Source organism: Pan paniscus, chromosome 6, assembly GCF_029289425.2.
Source record: "Pan paniscus chromosome 6, NHGRI_mPanPan1-v2.0_pri, whole genome shotgun sequence".
Taxonomy (NCBI): Eukaryota; Metazoa; Chordata; class Mammalia; order Primates; family Hominidae; genus Pan; species Pan paniscus.
In genome coordinates, this window is record NC_073255.2 from 158,837,406 (window position 1) to 158,861,004 (window position 23,599).

General features: G+C 36.1%; 1 protein-coding gene across 4 annotated transcripts in view; it reads left to right on the forward strand.

Moving 5' to 3' along the window:
- Positions 1-23,599, forward strand: part of PTPRZ1 (protein tyrosine phosphatase receptor type Z1) — a 190,685-nt gene that overhangs the window by 93,895 nt on the left and 73,191 nt on the right. For all 4 annotated transcript variants that reach the window (XM_003808636.6, XM_008960703.5, XM_008960705.5 and 1 more), the window contains exons 3-8: positions 2,456-2,635; positions 7,051-7,202; positions 10,734-10,829; positions 11,343-11,409; positions 18,232-18,389; positions 18,534-18,684. In XM_003808636.6, the coding sequence (XP_003808684.4) occupies positions 2,456-2,635; positions 7,051-7,202; positions 10,734-10,829; positions 11,343-11,409; positions 18,232-18,389; positions 18,534-18,684 (804 nt within the window). The remainder of the gene's footprint in view (positions 1-2,455; positions 2,636-7,050; positions 7,203-10,733; positions 10,830-11,342; positions 11,410-18,231; positions 18,390-18,533; positions 18,685-23,599) is intronic.

Below are 23,599 nucleotides of genomic sequence, written 5' to 3' on the forward strand. Positions count from 1 at the left end.
CTTCTCCAAAACTGGCAAGGAAATCTCCTACATTTTGAGTCTTTCTCCAATTTGCTGAAATGGAGCTTTCTATAACATAATGTAATCAATCACAGCAGTAATCCACCATCCTCTTTGCCAACAAATTTAACCTAATCAAGGAAACGACTCTCTCTTCATATTCATAAGTCCTGCTCATGCCCAATTGGAGGGAATTGTACAGGATGATTACATCATAGGGTGGAAATTTTGGGAGCCAAGTCATAATTCCACTTACTACATAGGTGGTACTACTACAGAATTGTGAAAGGAGCAAGAGAAGATTCTGAAAACCAGATAGAAGGCACTAGTGGAGTCTAAGCCAGTGTTTCCCCAAGTTTAATGTGTATATCAATATCCTAGGCATTTTGTTAAAATGTAGATTCAGACTTCATAAGGCTATAATAGTGGCCTGAATCTCCCAACAATCTCCTAGGTGATGGCGATATTGCTTGCAGAGTAGCAAGGTACAGGCAAACGATGACAGTGACTTGGGTTAGGGTAGTAATAGTAGAGATAAGAAGTGGTCTGATTAGGGAAATATTTTGAAGGCAGACCCTAAAGAGCTTGCTGAAGGAGAAACAAAGGCATCAGGATAACTTCTTAATTCAGGGGATGTCAAAGACTGTGTGGAAGGAGCTTATTTCAGAGCAGAAAAGAGTTCAGTGTGTGATATGCTAAGTATAAGATGCCTTTTAGGTTCCCAGTAGAGAGAATCACAAAATGCGATGGAAAATAGCAGGTTTATACATTATATTCAGTGTTATTGAAGATTTAAAATTTTATGTTTCTGTGCACCACAACTATGTAACTCTTTCTAAGTGTGCTTAGAATTTATTATATTGTATTAAAAATGTGAGCAATGAAGAGGACCTAATTGATTTGTGCTGCAGATTCTCTTTCATTCTCTTGCATTGACATTAGTAAAATAAGCAGTGTTTTCTTGTCCCTATGCCAGAGTTCCTTAGAGTGAAATAAACATCATTACTCAAATCATTAAAACTGTTCCTAGAATCCAAAATACACATCACTGTGCATATTTAAAACACAATGTATTCAAACACTCTCTGGGTATAGACCTAGACTTTAAGATGATTTTCAGTACCTATGGATTCTGGTTGATGCCTCACTATGAGATGTATTACCAGATTTTCCATGACTGTATAGATGGCTTCATGGTGTGACTAATTATTATTTATTTTCAGGGCAAAATTATGCAATGTTATTTTTATCACATTGTGAGAGGTGGCCATTAGATAGAGCTTGCATAAAAGTTAGTTCTCACTGACTCACTTATCACAAAAGAAGACAGTGTAGACTAGGATTTTATCAAAGATAAATTTACTTATAATCCCCTAAACCTCAATCACTGTAAAATCTTGGCCTTACCCGTTCTCATTTTCATAAAGAAAAGCATTCAGAAGAATATAAAATGAAAACTACACTGCCATTCCTTTCTTCCTTGTGATGGCCATGGAAATGCTAGCGTTTAACCAGAGACTTGGACTCTCAATATTTCAAATGTTTTAAAAGAACTTTAAGTAGAATATACCTGTGCTTAGCACTGCTTGGGTGCTAAGTTAACAGGCAGTGAAATAAGATTACGGGAGGTGATTCATGGTTTCAGGTAGGGGTGAAATAAAGGCAACAAAGGGCAGTTTGGGTTTAGAGGACACTTCATACTGTGGAACATGTGAAAATTCAGTTTATTTTAAGCAAAAAATCTTTATAGAAATCCCTGTTTTGCTTTTCTTATCGTTAAACAATAAAATGTGCTAGGCTTTACGACCAGAGAAAAATGGGAAGGAGATATTTTAAGGACAGCCTGATGATTTTGTTTTGTAAATAAGATCCCAAACAGATGGAAATTAAACCAAATCTTTCAATGACAGAGGGTGACAGTAGGTCTGAAGGCAGCTACTTTTATGGAGAATGTTGAGGAAGTCAGAACTTTACTCCTGTATCTGGATTCCTTTCAATCTGGAATCCTGGGCTAGGACTAACTACCTTACAGGACAATTAGGCTTTTTGTTGATTTGAAAGAATTGTGATGACTGGACAAAGCCATTGCTGAACGCTGAACTTGTCAAATTATGAGAGGTGGCCATTAGATCAAGCTTGCATAAAAGTTAGTTCTCATTGACTCCCTTATCACAAAAAGAAGATGTTGTAGACTAAAGTTGTACCAAACCTTGGTTGTTGTTCTATAGACTTGTTTTTTTATAGTGGCATGGTTGTTCTACAGACCTTTTATAGTGTTTCATATTGAAATCCAGAATCTAAATATAGGCACAATTATTTCATGCATTAGTTCAAAGATGTCAAACATTTTTCTACTATTGTATCTATTTTTATGTAATGTATTAACTATAATGTAAAGTTTAATTTTTGCATGGTAATTTAAGAAACTAAATTTCTTACTCCTTCTTTTCCCTAGGTGCACTGAATCAAAAAAACTGGGGAAAGAAATATCCAACATGTAATAGCCCAAAACAATCTCCTATCAATATTGATGAAGATCTTACACAAGTAAATGTGAATCTTAAGAAACTTAAATTTCAGGGTTGGGATAAAACATCATTGGAAAACACATTCATTCATAACACTGGGAAAACAGGTAAAATATTTGCATTCTGTTTGCCTTTAATATATTTTTCAGACCTGGAGTATGTTTAGACTAGTTTCATCTCATTTTCCTTTGAATAGTGTACTATGAACTAGATAGAAGTTACATGTAGAAGAAACCAAATGGAGCAGAGAAAATGGGAAATTTAGACAATATTTTGACAATTTGTACAAAAAAAAATGACCAATGTCATCATGTCATGTTTTCCTACAATGTAACAATAATGATGCTGCCTCTAGAAGATGTGATAATGTGATTTACAGCTAATATAATTTAGTCAATTACTTAGTCAATCAGGATTTCTTTTTCTTGAGCATTATAGTTTGATCTTTTCTGCCTAGCCTCATGTTATAGTCAGTATTTGGATAAGAAAAAGGCAATTGGCTATAATTGAAATTTAAGAAAATGAATTCCTAGCTCTTCTATATAGAAGGTTTAAAGTTGTATCCCATCCTTAGGAAACCCTCTCTAAGTGCCTTTTTATTGAGACTATCTTTTTTTTTTTTAAAAAAAAAAGCAAAATATAATACATTAAAATTTAAATACAAATTCTAATAAGCTATACATAGATAAATAATTTCCAAAAAGTGACACCTTTTCTTTTCTGATATTCTAGTTTTTTTAAAAATTGTATTTTGGGAAATTATGTAAAGGCAAATATACACGTAAGACAAAGATTAGAAAAATATTCAAAATTATAATAGTAGCTCTATGGGGATAAGCTTTATCATTGGTGAATTTTTTTTATATTTTCTATATTTAGGTAATGTAATTATTTGAATGTAATAAGTTAATTTCAAAACTCAAGAGAGTAGTAGTCAGGCACTGTGGCTCATGCCTGTGATCCCAGCATTTCGGGAGGCCGAAGTGGTTGGATCACTTGAGGTCAAGAGTACCAGACTAGCCTGGCCGATATGGCAAAAACCCATCTCTACTAAAAATACAAAAATTAGCTGGGTGTGGTGGCACACTCCTGTAATTCCAGATACTCAGGAGGCTGAGACACAAGAATCACTTGAACTCAAGAGTTGGAGGCTGCAGTGAGCCAAGATCATGCCACTGCACTCCAGCCTGGACAACAGAGTGAGATCCTATCCAAAAAATCAAATCAAAACAAACAAACAAAAAACAACTCCTGCTGGGCGCAGTGGCTCACGCCTGTAATCCCAGCATTTTGGGAGGCCGAGGTGGGTGGATCACCTGAGGTCAGGAGTTCAAGACCAGCTTGGTCAACATGGCAAAACCCCATCTCTACTAAAAATAAAAAAATTAGCCAGGCATGGTGGTGCATGCCTGTAATCCCAGCTACTCGGGAGGCTGAGGCAGGAGAATTGATTGAACCCAGGAGTCGGAGGTTGAGTGAGCTGAGATTGCACCATTGCACTCCAGCCTGGGCAACAAGAGCGAAACTCTGTCTCAAAGAAAAAAAAAAAAACTCATGAAAGTAGAGATTTTTCTACATCAGTGCCTGATGTGTAATAAACACTAAGTATTTCTTGAATGAATAATTTTTAAAATTATTATGTTACATGTAATAATTACCTAAAAGTATATTGTCCCAAATCTTGACATTTTTATTTTCAGTTTTGAAGGGTGTTACAAAGCAGTAGGGCATGGAACCTCTGCTTTGGTTTTTTAATTTTTATTCTTTTTATTTATTTATTTTATGTATATATATTTTTATTATACTTTAAGTTCTAGGGTACATGTGCACAACATGCAGGTTTGTTACATATGTATACATGTGCCATGTTGGTGTGCTGCACCCATTAACTTGTCATTTACATTAGGCATATCTCCTAATGCTATCCCTCCCCCCTCCCCTCACCCCACAACAGGCCCAGGTGTATGATGTTCCCCTTCCTGTGTCCAAGTGTTCTCATTGTTCAAATCCCACCTATGAGTGAGAACATGTGGTGTTTGGTTTTTTGTCCTTGCGATAGTTTGCTGAGAATGATGGTTTCCAGCTTCATCCATGTCCCCACAAAGGACATGAACTCATCATTTTTTATGGCTGCATAGTATTCCATGGTGTATATGTGCCACATTTTCTTAATCCAGTCTATCGTTGTTGGACATTTGGATTGGTTCCAAGTCTTTGCTATTGTGAGTAGTGCCACAATAAACATACATGTGCATGTGTCTTTATAGCAGCATGATTTATATTCCTTTGGGTATATACCCAGTAATGGGATGGCTGGGTCAAATGGTATTTCCAGTTCTAGATCTCTGAGGAATCGCCACACTGTCTTCCACAATGGTTGAACTAGTTTACAGTCCCACCAACAGTGTAAAAGTGTTCCTATTTCTCCACATCCTCTCCAGCACCTGTTGTTTCCTGACTTTTTAATGATCGCCATTCTAACTGGTGTGAGATGATATCTGATTGTGGTTTTGATTTGCATTTCTCTGATGACCAGTGATGATGAGCATTTTTTCATGTGTCTGTTGGCTGCATAAATGTCTTCTTTTGAGAAGTGTCTGTTCATATCCTTTGCCCACTTTTTGATGGGGTTGTTTGTTTTTTTCTTGTAAATTTGTGTGAGTTCTTTGTAGATTCTGGATATTAGCCCTTTGTCAGATGAGTAGATTGCAAAAATGTTCTCCTATTCTGTATGTTGCCTGTTCACTCTGATGGTAGTTTCTTTTGCTGTGCAGAAGCTCTTTAGTTTAATTAGATCCCATTTGTCAATTTTGGCTTTTGTTACCATTGCTTTTGGTGTTTTAGACATGAAGTCCTTGCCCATGCCTATGTCCTGAATGCTATTGCCTAGGTTTTCTTCTAGGGTTTTTATGGTTTTAGGTCTAACATTTAAATATTTAATCCATCTTGAATTAATTTTTGTATAAGGTGTAAAGAAGGGATCCAGTTTCAGCTTTCTACATATGGCTAGCCAGTTTTCCCAGCACCATTTCTTAAATAGGGAATCATTTCCCCATTTCTTGTTTTTTTCAGGTTTGTCAAAGATCAGATAGCTGTAGATGTGTGGTATTATTTCTGAGGGCTCTGTTCTGTTCCATTGGTCTCTACCTCTGTTTTGGTACCAGTACCATACTGTTTTGGGAACCTCTGCTTTATTATATATTGTAAGCAAAAATCTTTATAGAAATCCCTGTTTTCCTTTTCTTATTGTTAAACAATAAAATGTGCTAGGCTTTATGACCAGAGAAAAATGGGAAGGAGGTATTTCAAGGATAGCCTGATGATTATGTTTTTATAAATAAGATCCCAAACAGATGGAAATTAAACCAAATCATTCAATGACAAAGGGTGACAGTAGGTCTGAAGGCGGCTATTTTTATGGGGAGTGTTGAGGGTTTTATTTTTCTTAGGGGAGAGTGGTTATTAGATTATTGAGCTAATAGAGCTACATTACTTGGGTTCACCACTGGCTCTTGAAATGACAGTGGGGAACCTTTGAGCAACCTACTTAGCCTTTCTGTGACTCAATTTCCTCATCTGTAAAATAAGGATTATATAGTATCTACTTCCCAAGGTTGTGCGAAGATCAAATGGATAATACATGTAAAGTAACTAGTATAGTTCATGGTACATCATAAGTGATATGTAAATGTTGGCTGTCATTGTTATTGTGCTTGTTATTATTATTATTAGCTGGAGTTTGTATCCCTAGCTGGCTGGCCAATATGTTGTATTCAGTCCCTGATGCCAAAGTGATTTCTCCCTAATGGAACAGAGACTATTTAAACTTTATTGAGAGACATCCAAATCTTTCACTGGGCTCTCAAGAGAACTCTCCAGAAGACTGTTAAAATATAGTCAGATAATATCTGCTGTGGAACTCATACAGGGGAGTTTAAGCTTCTGCCACTCAGGGTTCAAACATGAGATGGCCAAAACTCCTCCATAAGAATGAGTGTCCTGCCTTTCCTGCCACAGCCAGGGACCCAGGTTCTGGACCTTGCTGATAAAGCCTGGGTGATACATGGAGGGATAAGCAGCAGCCTGATAAGGAGTAGAAATGGGCTGAAAATAGGAAGGTGAGAGCACTCTGAGGAGAAGACTTTTTTTTTTTTCTTTTAACCCTTCAGTTCCTTCCCCCTTTGCTCTGTCTTCTTATTACCATCTGACATCCTAGGGAAGCAGAGCTTTCAAGTAACAGCTATCTTAGGACACCAAACAAACAGAGCAGGTGGACTGGCTGTCTTCTGCCCCTGAAGTCATACACTAGTCAATATCTTCAGCTTAGTTTGCATTTGTGGCAATAAGATATAAGTATATTGTGCAGACCTACAAAGTTTGGCTTCCAAAATGGCGACTTCATATTTTGTAAATTTATCAAATAAATGATTTTTCTTAATGTACCTTAAGTAGATGGAAATTTAGTTGAAATTTAAAATTTTGATTTTCAGAAGCTTAGGTGCAATTGTATTTCTTTTTTTAGTGGAAATTAATCTCACTAATGACTACCGTGTCAGCGGAGGAGTTTCAGAAATGGTGTTTAAAGCAAGCAAGATAACTTTTCACTGGGGAAAATGCAATATGTCATCTGATGGATCAGAGCATAGTTTAGAAGGACAAAAATTTCCACTTGAGGTAAGTCAGGAGATCTGCTGTGTACTATTTTATTTTCTAAATAATTGATGTTTTTATTTAGCATATAATTTGATTAATTTTAAGATCCAATATTAAAATTTATAAACTGATATTTTGATTACTTGATTAATATACTAGACTAAGCTAAATTAATGTAAGACTTATCTTTGATTTGCCACTTGCTGGTAAGTAACAACCCAAAGTGCCACAAAATGGTAATCAATAAATGCTGATGAATTAATGAATGAAGGAAGGAAAAGGGGGACAATTTCATTAACATACTGGAGAATCCTTTGATTTAAATCTTTTGATTAAAATAAGAAAAATTTTCAGCTTTAAAATTGGCAAAGTAAATAATTATAAAAAATGAGTGTGTAGTGAAATGTTTTCTTACATGTCTAGAGAAAGTCTAAATTGGTAGACTTTCTGGGAAGCAGTTTGCTCGTTTTTATTAAGATTTTTAAATGATTTACACTCAATACCCAACATTTAAATTTAAAGCCATTTAGTCTAAAAATTTGAAAATTGCAAAAATTTATTTATAATATAATATTGAACCAAAAGGCAATGATTATTTAAATACATTATGATGGATATTATAGATTTCACAAAAATCATGTTTTTGAATGATATATATACATATAAAAGGTTCATGATAAGGTATTAATGGTTTTAAAAAGAAACATGTTAAATGGTATAACCAGTATTATTTTTGCAATTTTTTAATACATTAAAATTAATTAAATATTGACTGAGAGTGGAGTCTGAATCAAATGGACTAGGTTTGAATCTTGGCTCCACCATTTGGTTATTGGTTACATGACATACAATATATAAATTATTTAACTTACCAATGCTTCCATTTTTCTTCTGTGAAATTGACATAGTAGCTGCACCTGCCTTATAACATTACTATGGAAATTAAATGAGGGATTGACTTATTACTCATAAAAGTAATTGAGGGGCCAGGCACAGTGGCTCACGCCTGTAATCCCAACACTTCGGGAGGCCGAGATGGGCAGATCACTAGAGGTCAGGAGTTCCAGACCAGCCTGGCCAACATGGTGAAATGCCACCTCTACTAAAAATACAAAAATTAGCTGGTCGTGGTAGCACTCACCTGTAATTTCACCTACTCAGGAGGCTGAGGCATGGGAATCACTGGAACTCAGGAGGTGGAGGTTGCAGTGAACCAAGATCACACCACTGCACTCCAGACTGGGTAATGGAGTGAGACGCTGTCTCAAAAAAAAAAAAAAAAAAAAGCAATTGATGGAATTCAAGAAAATGCTAATAATGATTTTCTCTGGGTGATGGCATTATAGGTGCCTCTTATTTTCTCCTTTCAAGTTCCCATGTTTTCTAAAATACCTAGAATGAAACTATTCATTTTATAATTCAAAAGTTATTAATAATAAAAATAAGATAGGGTGAATTACCTCTTAAAAGACTAAAAAGCTTTTTTTAAAAGGTGGATATCCACATTCACATTTACAACTTATACTATGGATTTTTTTCTTTATTCAATATTTTTAAAGAAAAGCACATTTATCAAATTTGATTTGTCAAAGTAGTCAAAGTCAATTCATTAAGCAACATATCACTTCTGAGAGTTTAGCTTACTCACAATATTACCTATTTAGAACAAAGATGAAGTTCAAGAAAAATTCTATCAACAAGAGCCCTGAGCAATCAAAATACATAGTACAGAATCCATGCACTAAACCTAATACAATTATATTAATGCAAAAGCCTCTCAAATTGTCTCTCAGTGGTATTGGGGTTTTGTTGTTGTTGTTGTTGCTTTGAGACAGAGTCTCGCCCTGTCGCCCAGGCTGGAGTGCAATGGCGTGAACTCGGCTCACTGCAACCTCCGCCTCCTGTGTTCAAGCAATTCTCCTGCCTCAGCCTCTCGAGTAGCTGGGATTACAGGCACATGCCACCATGCCCAGCTAATTTTTTCTATCTTTAAGTAGAGACGGAGTTTCACTATGTTGGCCAGGCTGGTCTTGAACTCCTGACCTCGTGATCCACCCACCTCAGTCTCCCAAAGTGCTGGGATTACAGGCATCAGCCACCATGCCCAGTCTTGTTTGTTGTTTTAAAACACTCTCTATGTAATTGTGTAAGCAGGAAACCCAAGGATCATCCCTGGCTTGCTCCTTATTTCTTATCTCCTACATCTCACAATCAAGTCTTCTCAATTCACCGGGCATGGTGGCTCAAACCTGTCATCCCAGCACTTTAGGAGGCTGAGGCTAGAGGATCACTTAAGCCCAGGAGTTTGAGACTAGTCTGGGCAACATAGTGAGATCCCATTTCTACAAAAAATAAGAGAAAATAGCTGAAGACGGTGGCATGCACCTGTTGTCCCAACTACTCCAGAGGCTGAGGTAGGAGGATCACTTGAGCCCATGAGGTCAACGCTGCAATGAGCCATGATCATGCCACTGCATTCCAGCCTGAGTGACAGAGTGAGACCCCCTCTCAAAACAAACAAACAAAAGCCTTATCAGTTTTTCTCCTAAATACCATATGGGAGGTCAGAAAAAAGTTTGCTTACTTGGATTATTAAATTAATAATTATTAAGTTTTAAATCATATTTCTTTCGATTTCCCATGCTTGTCATACTGTCTTGCCTAATAGGCCTTTCCCAGGTGGTACTTCTGACTTGAATACATGCCCTTCTCTTCTGCCTTTCACCTGGCTAAAAGCTGCTCATTCTTGAAGGGTCAGTTTAGAAATCCTGTCTCTGAAAAGATTTTGGTGACTCGCCCAAAGCAGGAGCCACTGCTATCCTCTGTTGCACACCCTCTACTTCTCCCATCAGAGCATTAACTATGCTTTATGCTCTCAGAGGCTTCCTACTCTTACCTTAAGTCTACTTCTATCTAGCCTGAGACACCTGATTTCCAGACCCAGACAGGAGAAGCACCAAATTATATAGAGGCTGTTACAGAGAGATACATATATGGACTGAAGCAGAAATTAACAAGGGATAACCTCACAGCTGGAGAGGAGAATCAAAATATGAAACTTAAAACTCTTTTGGTATTTTTTAGGTAGAAGCTGAGAGTCCTTGAGCGTTTCAATATTAATAGAGCACAATATGGTAATATCAAAGAATGGTAACTCTGGACTCTCAAGAAAGGCATGCACTCTTGAGAAAGACAGAAACTTATATTTAAAATAATTCCATAAAGCAGTTAAAGTAATATATGATTATTTATTTCATGTAATTGTTCTAATAAATTTTACGGCACAGTCCCCTGGTAATCTCAAAATGGTCATTTTGGTTTTAGATATGTCTAACTTTCTATTCCCTTCATTATTGAAGGATGGTAAATGATAGCAAATGTAGTTGTATACATGTAATTTATAAAAGATTTTGGAAATACTTAGAATGTAGAATTACACAATTTATAGAGTGTTTCAAATAGAACTTTCTGAATTGCTTGTTTTATTAAGTCTCTTTGCTGATTTTTATGAAGTCTTTGTGTATCATAAAACTATCATTGTTACTTTTATAGATGCAAATCTACTGCTTTGATGCAGACCGATTTTCAAGTTTTGAGGAAGCAGTTAAAGGAAAAGGGAAGTTAAGAGCTTTATCCATTTTGTTTGAGGTAATATATATATGCTTTAAACTAATGTAATTCCTTTTTAAGTCACATTAAATATTGATGTGAAATATCAAGACATAGTTTCTAACAAAGAGAGGAGCTCACAAGTAAAATTAAAACTGGTGGTCATTTTCAAAAAAAGATGACCCTTGCCTGGTATTTTTAAAAGGAGACTCTTGTGTTTGTTAATTGGGTGAATCTTTTCTAGCTGGGGCAAAGTGTTCTATTAAGTACACAGATTTGCTTATAGTACATACAAAGCATCATATTAATAATTATGTATTATTATCAGTAACTATGAATCATAAAAATTTAAAATTTACTTTTCTTAGTGAAATATGTAAGTTATCTGGTTTTTGTTTGCTTTGTTTTCACCTAGCTATAAAAAAAGTGTTTTTGGAACTTACTATTTTTTAATGCACATATTTAAAATGGAATTCATTAATCTTCACATTTTTATTGAATAGTTATCCAAATGTTTTATTCTTTTTTTAGAATGTGATTATTTTTTAACAGGTTGGGACAGAAGAAAATTTGGATTTCAAAGCGATTATTGATGGAGTCGAAAGTGTTAGTCGTTTTGGTAAGCTACTTGGGGAAATATCTTTCTTCAGGATTCTGCTTTGGATGGATAAGAATGTTGACAATATGACAAAAATCACTTGTTCCAAAAGGTGGAAAGTACTACATTTTTAAAGAGGAGCAATCTCTCACTTTCCACACTTGATAATTTATACATTTCTCACCAAATAAATAACAATTTATCAGAAAATTTTGTTACATCAAAAGCATGAAACATTAATGTAAGTAGGAAATTGAAGTTTTTAAAATTCTTGAAAATAATCTAATTATATCATGCAATTAAAGCCTATTTATCTATTATGTCTCCGCATTATTCATCCATTAAAGACTAATTCCTAATCTGAAACCAGCTAATTTTATAAATATCATATTTTAAAGTAGAAAAGGAATTGTTACTCAAGTTAAAATTTATTCCCTGGTGGTTTCCTTGATAAATCCTTTGCTTTATCAACATGAGGAGATGAGATTTTTGGAAGAAGGTCAACACTTACATAGAAGAAGATGCAATATGCTTTGACATTGTTCTGCCTGCTATCTCATGGATCTTGTAATTTGTCACAACAAATGCTTTTAACAACATGGTCAGAGGAGTGTAAACCTGTTAATTTTACTATTTTATTTTTATTAAGCACTCACACACAGGATCTTAATGCTGCCCCGAGTTACCAATAAAATGAGGATTATTCCTCTCTGGAAGCTGCAAAATTTGAAATCAGAAACAAAACTCATGTAGATCCTTTTCTTGAAAGCAGAAGCCTGGCCTAGGATTGATTTATCATTGTCAATTACATGTGAGGATCTGAATTGACCCAACTTTTCAGAAGTCAGGAATATGTGAACTGCAGGGTAGCTTTTATTTTTTTTTTTAGAGACACAGCACAAGATGAAGCTGTTACCTCCCTCCATCAACCCAGATTGCAAAATTCTACATTGAATGTGATAAGTCACATTTAATTTTCCCCACTTGAGTCACAAAGTAGATTCTATCCAGACTGAAATAAAACAACTTGTTTGAATTCCTATACTTAAAAAAATGTATAAGATATGAATTCTGAATGTTCCAGATCTTGCACCAGCCTGTGGGGACAATGACAGAGATGTTAACACTGGGTTGTTAACCCTGATTTGTGCAACTATGGGACCTTTGAGACTTTCTGTTAAGGCCTCTTTACTTTCCCAGGTACTTTACTTTTTGGGGGTGCCTTGGAAGGCACTCATACGAGCTTGAGAATAAACTTGCTCATGTTCTTTAAAATTTCCTTTCTAACATCTACTGTCTGAAAGCCATTCAGGAAGATACTTTGTCAGATACACTGTGACTACATATTCTCTCCCTTTCTGAGAATATGGATTCCCTAACAGCATTATTCTGCCTATATTCTGGCTCTTAATTTGAAAGCAGAACAGTTCTTGGATTAGCTGAGGACAGATTCTAGTCCTTTACCCCCTCTCTCTCTGTCTCTCTACCTCACTTGTATTAGTCCATTTTCACACTGAGAGTAAGTGATGTGTAAAAGAAAGAGATTGAATTGACTCACAGTTCTGCATGGGTGGAGAGGCCTCAGGAATCTTACAATCATGGTGGAAAGCAAAGGGTAAGCAAGGCATGTATTACATGGCAGCATGAGAGAGAGAATGAGAGTGCGAGCAAAGGAGAAACTGCGAAACACTTATAAAGCCATCAAATCTCGTGAGAACTCACTCACTATCATGAGAACAGCATGGGGGAAACTGCCCCCATGATCCAATCACTTCCCACTTGGTCCCTCCTCAACACATGGGGATTACAATTTGGATTACAATTCAAGATGAGATTTGGGCAGGGACACAGAGCTAAACCATATCACCACTATTTGTGCACCAACTTCCTCATTTACCAAAAACCAAAATCCTTCATGCCTATCCACTCATTCATCTGGATACTTAGTATTTCAATATACTCAGCAAGGACAACTACCCAAACCAAATAAGTTAAGTCTTTCTAAAATCAAACGTTTCCATTTTGAGAGTTCTTGAATTAAATCCAGTCTATTTCTGACTCTAGAAAATCCCCTACTGCCCAATAAACTGAAGGCTTCCCCATATTGGCCATCAGATATTGCTGCTGGCAACCTTGAGGATCAAAGGTGGGACTTGTCTTTAGGCAGTGATTCTGGAACCACAGCTAAACCCCCAAATTTGGCTCTGTATTCACCATGTAATGTAAGTTATTAAAAAAAAAAAACACCTTTTCAACCATTATTCAGATTATAAGATCTATCTTACTATGCTGTGGGCTGGTTGCTCATTTCCTGTTTCCTCTCTAAAGGACAAAGCCCATTTCTCATTCCTACCCTCAACCCCTCTTTCTTTCTTTCCCTCCCATCCACCATACCTACTCTATGTTAGGCATTATCCTATCCATGGAGTGGAGAGAGAGAGAGCATGATGTTGCAGCAATACTGAGATAATGAATTAATATTTTCCAAGCAGAGCCCACAAAAGACGTTACTTGCAATCTTTCGAGTTGCAGGGAAGAGACACATCCCAGGTAACATCATCAGTGATTATCTGATGGGAATTCTCATCAGAATGATTTATAGTGCTTTCTTAATCACAATTTCAGCCCAGAAATTTCTGTACTGGAAAGTCCTCATAGGCATTGGTGTGACCCCATGCTAAATATCATTGTCCTAAGTAATAGGAGCTGGTTTTATGTAGTTACCAGCCTTTCTCTAGTGCTTGGCCCTATTGTGGTTTCTTCATCTTTGTTCCTCCCCATCTTTTTTCTTCCACCATTAGCCTTCTCATGGAAGGATCTGATTAGTTGGTTGGTTGATCATCATTACATGTTCAAGCAAATAATGATTGCATAAATGAATGACTGACCCCAAATAGAGCAGCACTGGCTCTGCTGTGCTTCTGTCTTGTGTTAACAATAGTGAGGTTACTTGGATGAAGCAGGTGTTTTTTTCTCAAGCCAACAAAACAAAATGAAAACCACAAACACAAACAAAGGAAAAACACTGTAGTGAAATTTTGTTAGAGGAAAATGTAACTGAAAAGCACTTCTGTAATTTAAAAATCTTGTGATATCTAGTTACCACATCCGTAAGAGAGACCAGGTGACTGCTATTGAGGTCCAGAGGCAGAAGAATGGATTCCACATTGGGGATAGGGAGAGGAAAATGAAAAAAAAAAAAAAAAACTTCTTCTGATTCTTTTGCTTCTTTTTAAATTTTTTCCCCTTTAATTTCTTTCCCAATAATAGGAAAATTCTCTATCTCACTCTCCTTACTCAGGTCTCACCTCTGCTTTCCCTTCCGGGCCCCTGGCTCTCCTGGGGTCAATTCATTTCCACCTAACTTAGCAGCGAGTCAATTTCTGGCTCCTTACCTAATTAGTATTCTCAACACACACATTTTTCATGAAATATTTGTAAGATAAATTTAGTCTTCAGTGGGAAAAGGAACAATTACAGTCCACTTGTCAGTTAAGGAGGTAATTTAACTACAACACTTTTCTAGTATTGAAAACATAAATCTAAAAAACATTCACAGATTAAAAATAAATATTCTTCTTAGTTCCTGAGAACTTGAATCTAAGCTGAATTCTGATCATGTTATCTTGGCACTGGAGAAGAGGAGGACATACTTTTAGAAGTTACTAATGAATCCGTTAAATCAAAGAAAACTTGAACTTTCTAATGGATTAAAACTACATGTAGGCCATATTGACATGACTATCAATTCAGTTAAGAAAAGGTTTTTATTTCTAAGATTCAGTTGTTAATTCAGACTGAAGCAGTTGTCTGTAACTTTTGTTAGTAACAGTACTCCTTTTCCCTTCAGAAGTTTCTGTTACAGAAAAGTTAACATTTACTAATTTAACTTTTAAATAACTTATTTTTCTTTGAGGCTTTCTGAACATGTTCAGTCTTCATAGAGTTTAGAGCTGGAATAGACTTTTAAGATCAGATAGTCTAGTCATTTCGTATTCTAATGTGGAAAGTGTGGTTAAGAAAGACGGCCGGGCGCGGTGGCTCACGCCTGTGATCCCAGCACTTTGGCAGGCCGAGGCGGGCAGATCACGAGGTCAGGAGATCGAGACCATCCTGGCTAACACGGTGAAACCCCGTCTCTACTAAAAATACAAAAAATTAGCCAGGCGTGGTGGCAGGCGCCTGTAGTCCCAGCTACTCGGGAGGCTGAGGCAGGAGAATGGCGTGAACCCCACGGGGCGGAGCCTGCAGTGAGCCGAGATCGCGCCACTGCACTGCAGCCTGGGCGGCAGCGAGACTCCGTCTCAAAAAAAAAAAAAAAAAAAGAAAGAAAGAAAGAAAAGAAAGACTAAAACCTTGAAAAGGCTTCACTTTACTTGGGATTTTCTACACTAGCCTACTACCCTGCATGTTTGCATCACCTGGGGATGCTTTTTAAAAATCTAGATGCCCAGGCCTGACCACTAGAGATCTTAATGCAAATGGTCTAGAGTGGGGCCTGAGGCATTGGTATTTTTCTAAAACTCCCTGGATTATTCACATAAGGATTAACACCACTGCTCTACACTCCGCCACCTCACTTAGACTACACGGATTGGCTTCAGGGACTATTTCTTAATGGCCTTAATCTCATAGAGAGGGCAGAGGACTTGCACTGGGCTGGGTAGTTCAGGAGATAGGAAAACAAATTAGACACAGATCTCACTGGTAAGTAGATTGCTGCCTACATGAGTGAGGGCTGGTTCACAAATAGCTAAATGACCATGGTATTGCTATTGGTAAGTGCTATTGGACAGATACAAATGAGACTATTCAAGGAGACAGATATATTTGGATTGTTTCAGGGTTTGAAGGCCAGATGGCCCACCTAAGAAAACTCTACCAGTTTTTGGATAGAAATTCTATAATCTGTATACAAGTTTATATATAAGAATAAATCCATCTTTATTGGTGTGTGTGTGTGTGTGTGTGTGTGTGTACACACACAAACACATCTGTGTATATTGTATCAAAAATATTTTTTTCCACTCTTTGGCTTTCCTTTTAACTCTCTTGATGACTATTGATGAATAGATCTTGATTGTCATATACTAAATTTTATCATTTTTCCTTTTATAAGTAATATTTTTTGTGTGCCATTTCAGAAACCTCAACCTACCATTAGGTTATGATGATAATTTTTTAATGTTTTCATTTAAAAGCATTATGAATATGTTCATTTAAATCTGCAATCAGTTTAGAACTGATTTGTGCTTATGATGTGAAGTAGGGAATCAAGATTCACTTTTTTCCATGAGGATATTCAATTGATATAGCACTGTTTATTGAAAAGACCATCCATTCCACATTCCATAATAATTTTTCTATCATAGATCAAATGATCATATTTTTCTCTTTTATTTTCTCTTCCATTGTTCTCTTCATCAATCTTTGCACAAATACCTCACTATCATAATTTCTACAGCTTTATATATAACAGTATGACAGCTCTTCCTATCTGGTAGTGAAAGTTTTCCAGCTTTATTATTTTTCAAGATTGTCTTAACTTTTCTTTGGATTTTTATTGAAATTTTAGAATCAATATGTCAATTACACACACAACCTTCTGGGATTTTAATTAGGATTTCATTGAATCTATGAATCAATTTGGGGAAAATCAACACCTTCACAATACTGACTCTTCCAACCCATGAACATAATCTTTCTGCCATTTTAATATTTATTTAATTCTCTCCAGAATGTTTTGTAATTTTCAGTGTAGATATTCTACACATTATTTGTTAGATTTATTTGTATTTGATAATGTTTTCCTATTTTAAATCATATTGCTTTAAATTTTATTTTCTGTTGTTTGATGCTGGTACACAGAAATACAATTGATTTTTGTATATTGATCTACGTGCAGTGGCTTTGCTAATTTCACTTATTATTTCTCATACTCTGTAGATGATTTTCTTTCTTTCTTTTTTTTTTTGAGATGGAGTCTCGCTCTGTCACCCAGGCTGGAGTGCGGTGGCGCGATCTTGGCTCACTGCAACCTCCGCCTCCCAGGTTCAAGCGACTCTCCTGCCTCAGACTCTTGAGTAGCTGGAACTACAGGCATGTGCCACCATGCCCAGCTAATTTTTTGTATTTTTAGTAGAGATGGGGTTTCACCGTGTTAGCCAGGATGGTCTCGAACTCCTGACTTCGTGATCCACCCACCTTGGCCTCTTTACAGGCGTGAGCCACCACGCCCGGCCTGTAAATAATTTTCAATGTTTTACATGCACAATCATGTTATTTGCACACTGTGATGGTATTATTTTTTCCTATACAATCTTAAGATTTTCGTTTCTTTTTTCTTTATTGCACTGGCTCAGTCTTCCAATTCAATGTTAAATAGAAGTGGTGATGGCAGGAAATCCTGGTGTCATTCTTGATCTCTAGGGGGAACACTTTCAATAAGTCATTCTTAAATATGATTACTAGTACAGGCTTTGATGATCATCTTCACCAGAATAAGGTTGTGTTTTTATTTTCCATGAACTGGTATTGAGTCTTATGAAATGATGTAACTGTATCTATTGAGATGATCATCTGATTTCTGAGTATTTTTATATGTAAAATATTCTGTTCACCATCTTGATGTAAAGATAAGTCATCTAACACTGTATAGTGACATGTGTAATACAATTTGGGGCATGCCAGCTTTATTACCATTTAAAAATATATCTAAAATGTTTCAAAATCTCAGTTTTGATTAAATACATAACAAAGCATGTGTCTCTGTTTCATAGAAGTTTTGAACAGCTAAGTTCCAGTGTTGAGATTCCAGCTGAGATGTATATTATTCCTTTTTAGGGAAGCAGGCTGCTTTAGATCCATTCATACTGTTGAACCTTCTGCCAAACTCAACTGACAAGTATTACATTTACAATGGCTCATTGACATCTCCTCCCTGCACAGACACAGTTGACTGGATTGTTTTTAAAGATACAGTTAGCATCTCTGAAAGCCAGGTAATCTTAGAAATTCAAACAAATCAAGTAATTCAAAGCCATTTAAAAAACATTATGTTCTAACTTTGCTATAAAATATCCATTTTAAAGCATTTACCAATGCCTTTGAAGCAGATACGTTAAATTATTTGATCTTTTTTTCAGTTGGCTGTTTTTTGTGAAGTTCTTACAATGCAACAATCTGGTTATGTCATGCTGATGGACTACTTACAAAACAATTTTCGAGAGCAACAGTACAAGTTCTCTAGACAGGTGTTTTCCTCATACACTGGAAAGGAAGAGATTCATGAAGCAGGTATGTATTTAAATATAATCTTCTACAACTCTCATAGATGCAATGTTATAGGAGGTAATTTTGGTAAACTGACAAATATAGAGGACTTCGAGCTTTAGAAATGTTTTAATTATTAATTTTGTAGCTTTAGGTAAGCTGTCTAATTTTCTGAATATCAGATACCACATCTATAAAATGGCAACTAAAAAATCTATTCTTCCCATAAGAATAACCCCATTTCACAGATGAGAAAAACTGAGATTTAATAAGGAAAATCATTTTTCCAGAATACACAGTAATAAGTAGCAAAGCAAAGTGCACACCTCCAAGTTCACTTTCTGGTATTTGCCTGGGCTGAGAGGTATGAGAAAGGAATGAATAAGAGGCTGAGGTGTTCAGAGCTTGGGAGATCATTTCTGGTTGGGATAATAAGGAAAACTTTATGGGAGAACCGCCTTTGAACTGAGTCTTGACACAGTATTTGGGTTTTAAAGTGCTCATCTTTGTGTTGGCAGCCCCCAAGAAGGAGCCTAGCACCTTATCAGTACTGAAAATAAATGCACTGAGTTATTAATGAATAAGAAGTGAATCTTCTTCCCAGTTTCCTTCTTTGGAGGAAAAGAAATTTGCTCTTTTTAGGTACAGCCAAGGGAAATGACACCAGAGGGGTGTCTCTAGAATGCCGTCTGTTTTTTGAAGCTGACACAGTAGTTAAAAGCATTTTTAAATGTCCAGAGAACACAATCAGATACATCTGCTGACTTGTCCTTTTCAGTTTTTACTGAGGTTGTCACTTGTTCATTAAAGAAGTCGTTGAAGTGACCTTTGCACTGGAAAGGACTTCTAACCTTTCCAAGTAGATGGACCTCTTTGATATCAGTCCTGCAATGAATTCAATGATTTTTTTTGCCATGTATAATATTAATTTAATAATCATCTGCTTTTGAAGATTAGGCATTAAAACAACAAGCTTTTATTGTTTTAATGTGATATTTCCAAGAATCGTTTATCCTTTAACAAAAAAATAGAATTCAAGACAACAGTGATGAATAGCTATATTTACTATGACACTAAATTTTAAATTAAATTGCCCCAAAGTAAGGAAATTTAATTATATTTCTATCAGTAGTATTAAATACTATAGCATACTGTCCAGTAAATGATAGACAATCGATTAGAAAAAAGAAAGTGGATTTAACCATCCCCTCTTCTTAAAATAATAGACCAAATTACTAAGTAAATAAATATGATTTTTTTTGTCACACAGTTTTGTCAATTCTGTTTTATTAAAACCCTTCACTGGTTCTGCATCACTTTTGGAATAAAGTTCAAATTGCTTGTTATTGCATGGCAGGCTCTGTGTAGGTTTACTAGTCTTAGTGCTTAAGCCTCCCCAACTAGCATCCTTCCCTTACATTGAACTCCATGAAGTCCCCTGAAGATGCAAGACCACATTCTTCCAGGTTGCATTTATACATTTGACTTCCCCATTGATGGCATATTCCTCTCCACCGTCTTCATTTCCCTGCCTCCTCATTCTTCAAGACTCACGTTGAGCATTGCATCCACTAGGAGGCCATCTCTGACTCTACTTCTGTCCCCCTAAGTCTGGCCCTGGCAATGGCCACAGGACTGCACACTCAAGGAGACACCATACCCACAGATGGTAAATGGTGCTCCTCTGGAGGTTGTACGATGTGCTCAGCTTCTCCAGACTTCATAGCAGTTACCATATTATGGTAATTGTCTATTTACTTATTTGTCTCTGCCAGCAATCTCTGAGCCCCATAATGGAAGTAAATAAGTCTTTTATCTCTTTATCTCCATGGCCAAACTAAAGTAAAGCTCTCATTCACTAAATATTTACTGCATGGCTGAAAGACTCCATTTCCACATAATAAAAACATAGCAAGTTATACTTAATGGGTGCTTCCTGCACTGTTTAATGTGTAGACCTGTATATAATTCTGATTTAATGTAGAACATTGCTTTCACAGTTAAGTGTTAAAGGCCCAAAGTAATAATCCATAATAACAAAAACAGTAATAGCTACTGTGTATTGTGTGACTCTACCAGGCATTGGAACCAGACAATATTTGACGTAGACCTCACTTCACTCTTATGAAGTTGGCCTCATTGTCTTCATTTTACAGTTTGGGAAGCTGATATTAAATGGCTTGCCCAAGTTTACACAACTAGAAAGGAATGGAGTCAGTATTTGAACCCAAGTCTCCCTGAATCTAAAGCTTTGCAAACTTCTGTCCACTGTACTTGACATTTATACAGGAACATAATTTCTGCTTACATAAAAAACTGATGACTTTAAAGACATGAAGCTTCAAAAAAATAGTAATGGATTTTGAGTGTTTTGTTTATCCTAAGGTCAAACACAGAAACAACACTTTCTTAACTACTTGGTGTTTTGGGTTCTAGAAATACATGATAGGACCTATAAAGTAAGGAAAATAATTTTCTTGAATGGAGCTTGTAGGAATCGATTTTATTCCCTTAGACTATGTGTGTATATTGTCACAGAATTTCACATCCCTGCTGCAATACTATTATGACTGCCATAGTAATGATAATTTATTTATCACCTATTTGTCTGTGGTTTGGTTCCAAAATAAATGGCAGAACTAACTAGAAAAACAGCAACTCAAAATAGACTCACTCATTTAAATTGAAGGGACTTAAATATGCAATACTTAAGGAAAAACTAGAAAGTTTTACAATAAAAATGCACATTTACAGGCTGTTTTTGTTGTCTACTTATCCTATATGTGTGCCTTCCCCAGCTTCGTCAAGAAAATCCAGTCACACCAACTACTTTGTTATGTTTGTATTTTTGACTAAATATTTATGGAGTGATGGGGAGATGCTACAAAACTCAGCATCTCATCAAAATATCTGCCTACAGCTTAGACAATATTGCTTATATAGTATTATCCGCTTATATTCTATATCCTTAGGATAAATAAAAATGCTCAAAAGACAATCCTAGTTGTTATTAGTGTTTTGTATCTTTATGGCCATCAGTTTTTATTCTAAAATTATGTTAGCAGAAACACATCTCTTCTGCAGTCTCCCTTGCTGGGCCTTAGAGTCTTTGCCTTCAGATTGTTTGACCCTCCTCTTTGGTCAGTTCCCCTCACAGAATCTCAGCTGCTACCCTCATCCCACCCAAGTCTTCACGTCTTCTTAAGGCAGGAAAATTAGCTTTGTCCCAGGTCCTTCAAACTTGCCTGCCCGTGCTCATCCTAATGAGCTCAGCAATCAAAAAAGGCCCTTTTTGGTAGAATGATTTATTTTCTTTTGGGTGTATACCCAGTAATGGGATTGCTGGGTCAAACGGTAGTTCTGTTTTAAGTTCTTGAGAAATCTCCAGATTGCTTTGCACAATGGCTGGACTAATTTATATTCCCACCAACAGTGTATAAGCGTTCCCTTTTCCCTGCAGCCTCACTAGATGCAATGTTTGTTGGCTTTTTAATAATAGCCATTCTGAATGGTGTGAGATGGTATCTCATTGTGGTTTTGGTTTGTATTTCTCCGATGATTAGTGATGGTGAGTATTTTTTCATATGTTTCTTAGCAGTTGTATGCCTTCTTCTAAGAAGTGACATATGCACTTATATGTTCATTGCTGTGCTAGTCACAATAGCAAAGATATGGAATCAACCCATGTGCTCAGTGGTAGATTAAAAAAATGTAGTACATATACACTATGGAACACTACACAGTCATAAAAAATGAAATCATGTTTTTTTGCAGCAAGATGGTTGGAGCTGCAGGTCATAATCCTAAGTGAACTAATGCAGGGACAGAAAACCAAGTACCTCATGTTCTCACTTATAAGTGGGAGCTAAACATTAATTACACATAGACATAAACATAGGAACAGTAGACACTGTGGTGTACGAGAGAGTGGAGAGGTGGGTGAGTTAAAAAGTCTACCTATCAAATATAATGCTCACTAGCTGAGTGATGGGATTTGTACTCTAAACCTCAGCATCTTTTAGTATTCTCATGTAACAAACCTGCATATGTGCTCCTCTATCTAAAATAAAAGTTGAAGTAAAAATAAATAAATACATAAATATTTTTTAAAAGGGGCCCTTCGTTTGCCAAAACATATCCCCTTCTAGGGGGGATCAGAGATGATATAGAACTTTTTTTTTCTGGTTACATAGACTAATATGCACATTTATGATTTTAAAGTTTCAATCATTGTCAAAATATATCATTTTGAGACAGCAATGAAATAGAAAAGTCAGGTCATGTTAGTTGGATGAGTCTCATCCATTCAGTTACATATTCAGTCAATTCTTTTTTGGATTTAATACAAACCACTGTCAAATAATTAATATGCCCTTATGCAGTATAGGGCCTTCCTGATTACCCAAAACTGAATGTAATTCCTCTTTCTTCTGAACCATCATAATCCCTGACCTGCAGTTGTGGCACTTTGCCTTTCTTGCCTTGCTTCAGGGGTGTTTATGTGCATACCTTAGTTTCTTAGTAGATCCCTGTCTAATTGATCTCAGTGTTACCTGTAACATCTGATAAAGTACCTGGCAGGTAGTAAGAGCCCTTTGATTCCTTGATGAATGGTGAATAAGTGAATGAATTAAAACATTGGCCAAAGCTTACTCATGTCTAAGCCTCCAGGGTTAAAAAGAGCATATGTGCTATTGGCAACAAACACAGAAGGAATGACTGGCTTTAGATTTCCAGACAGGTTGGAGCCAAGTTCTTCTTGCTGAACATACTTTAAATAATTTAAAATTTGCAAAGCCTTCAGAAGAGTACAGTACAGTAGGATTAGCATGTGTGTACAGTTCATGTTCAAAATTAAAGATCATTCCAGGAAAAGAAAGATTCTAATTTTAAAAAGATAGTATCAGTATTATGACAGAATTGTTATGAAATAGTTTCC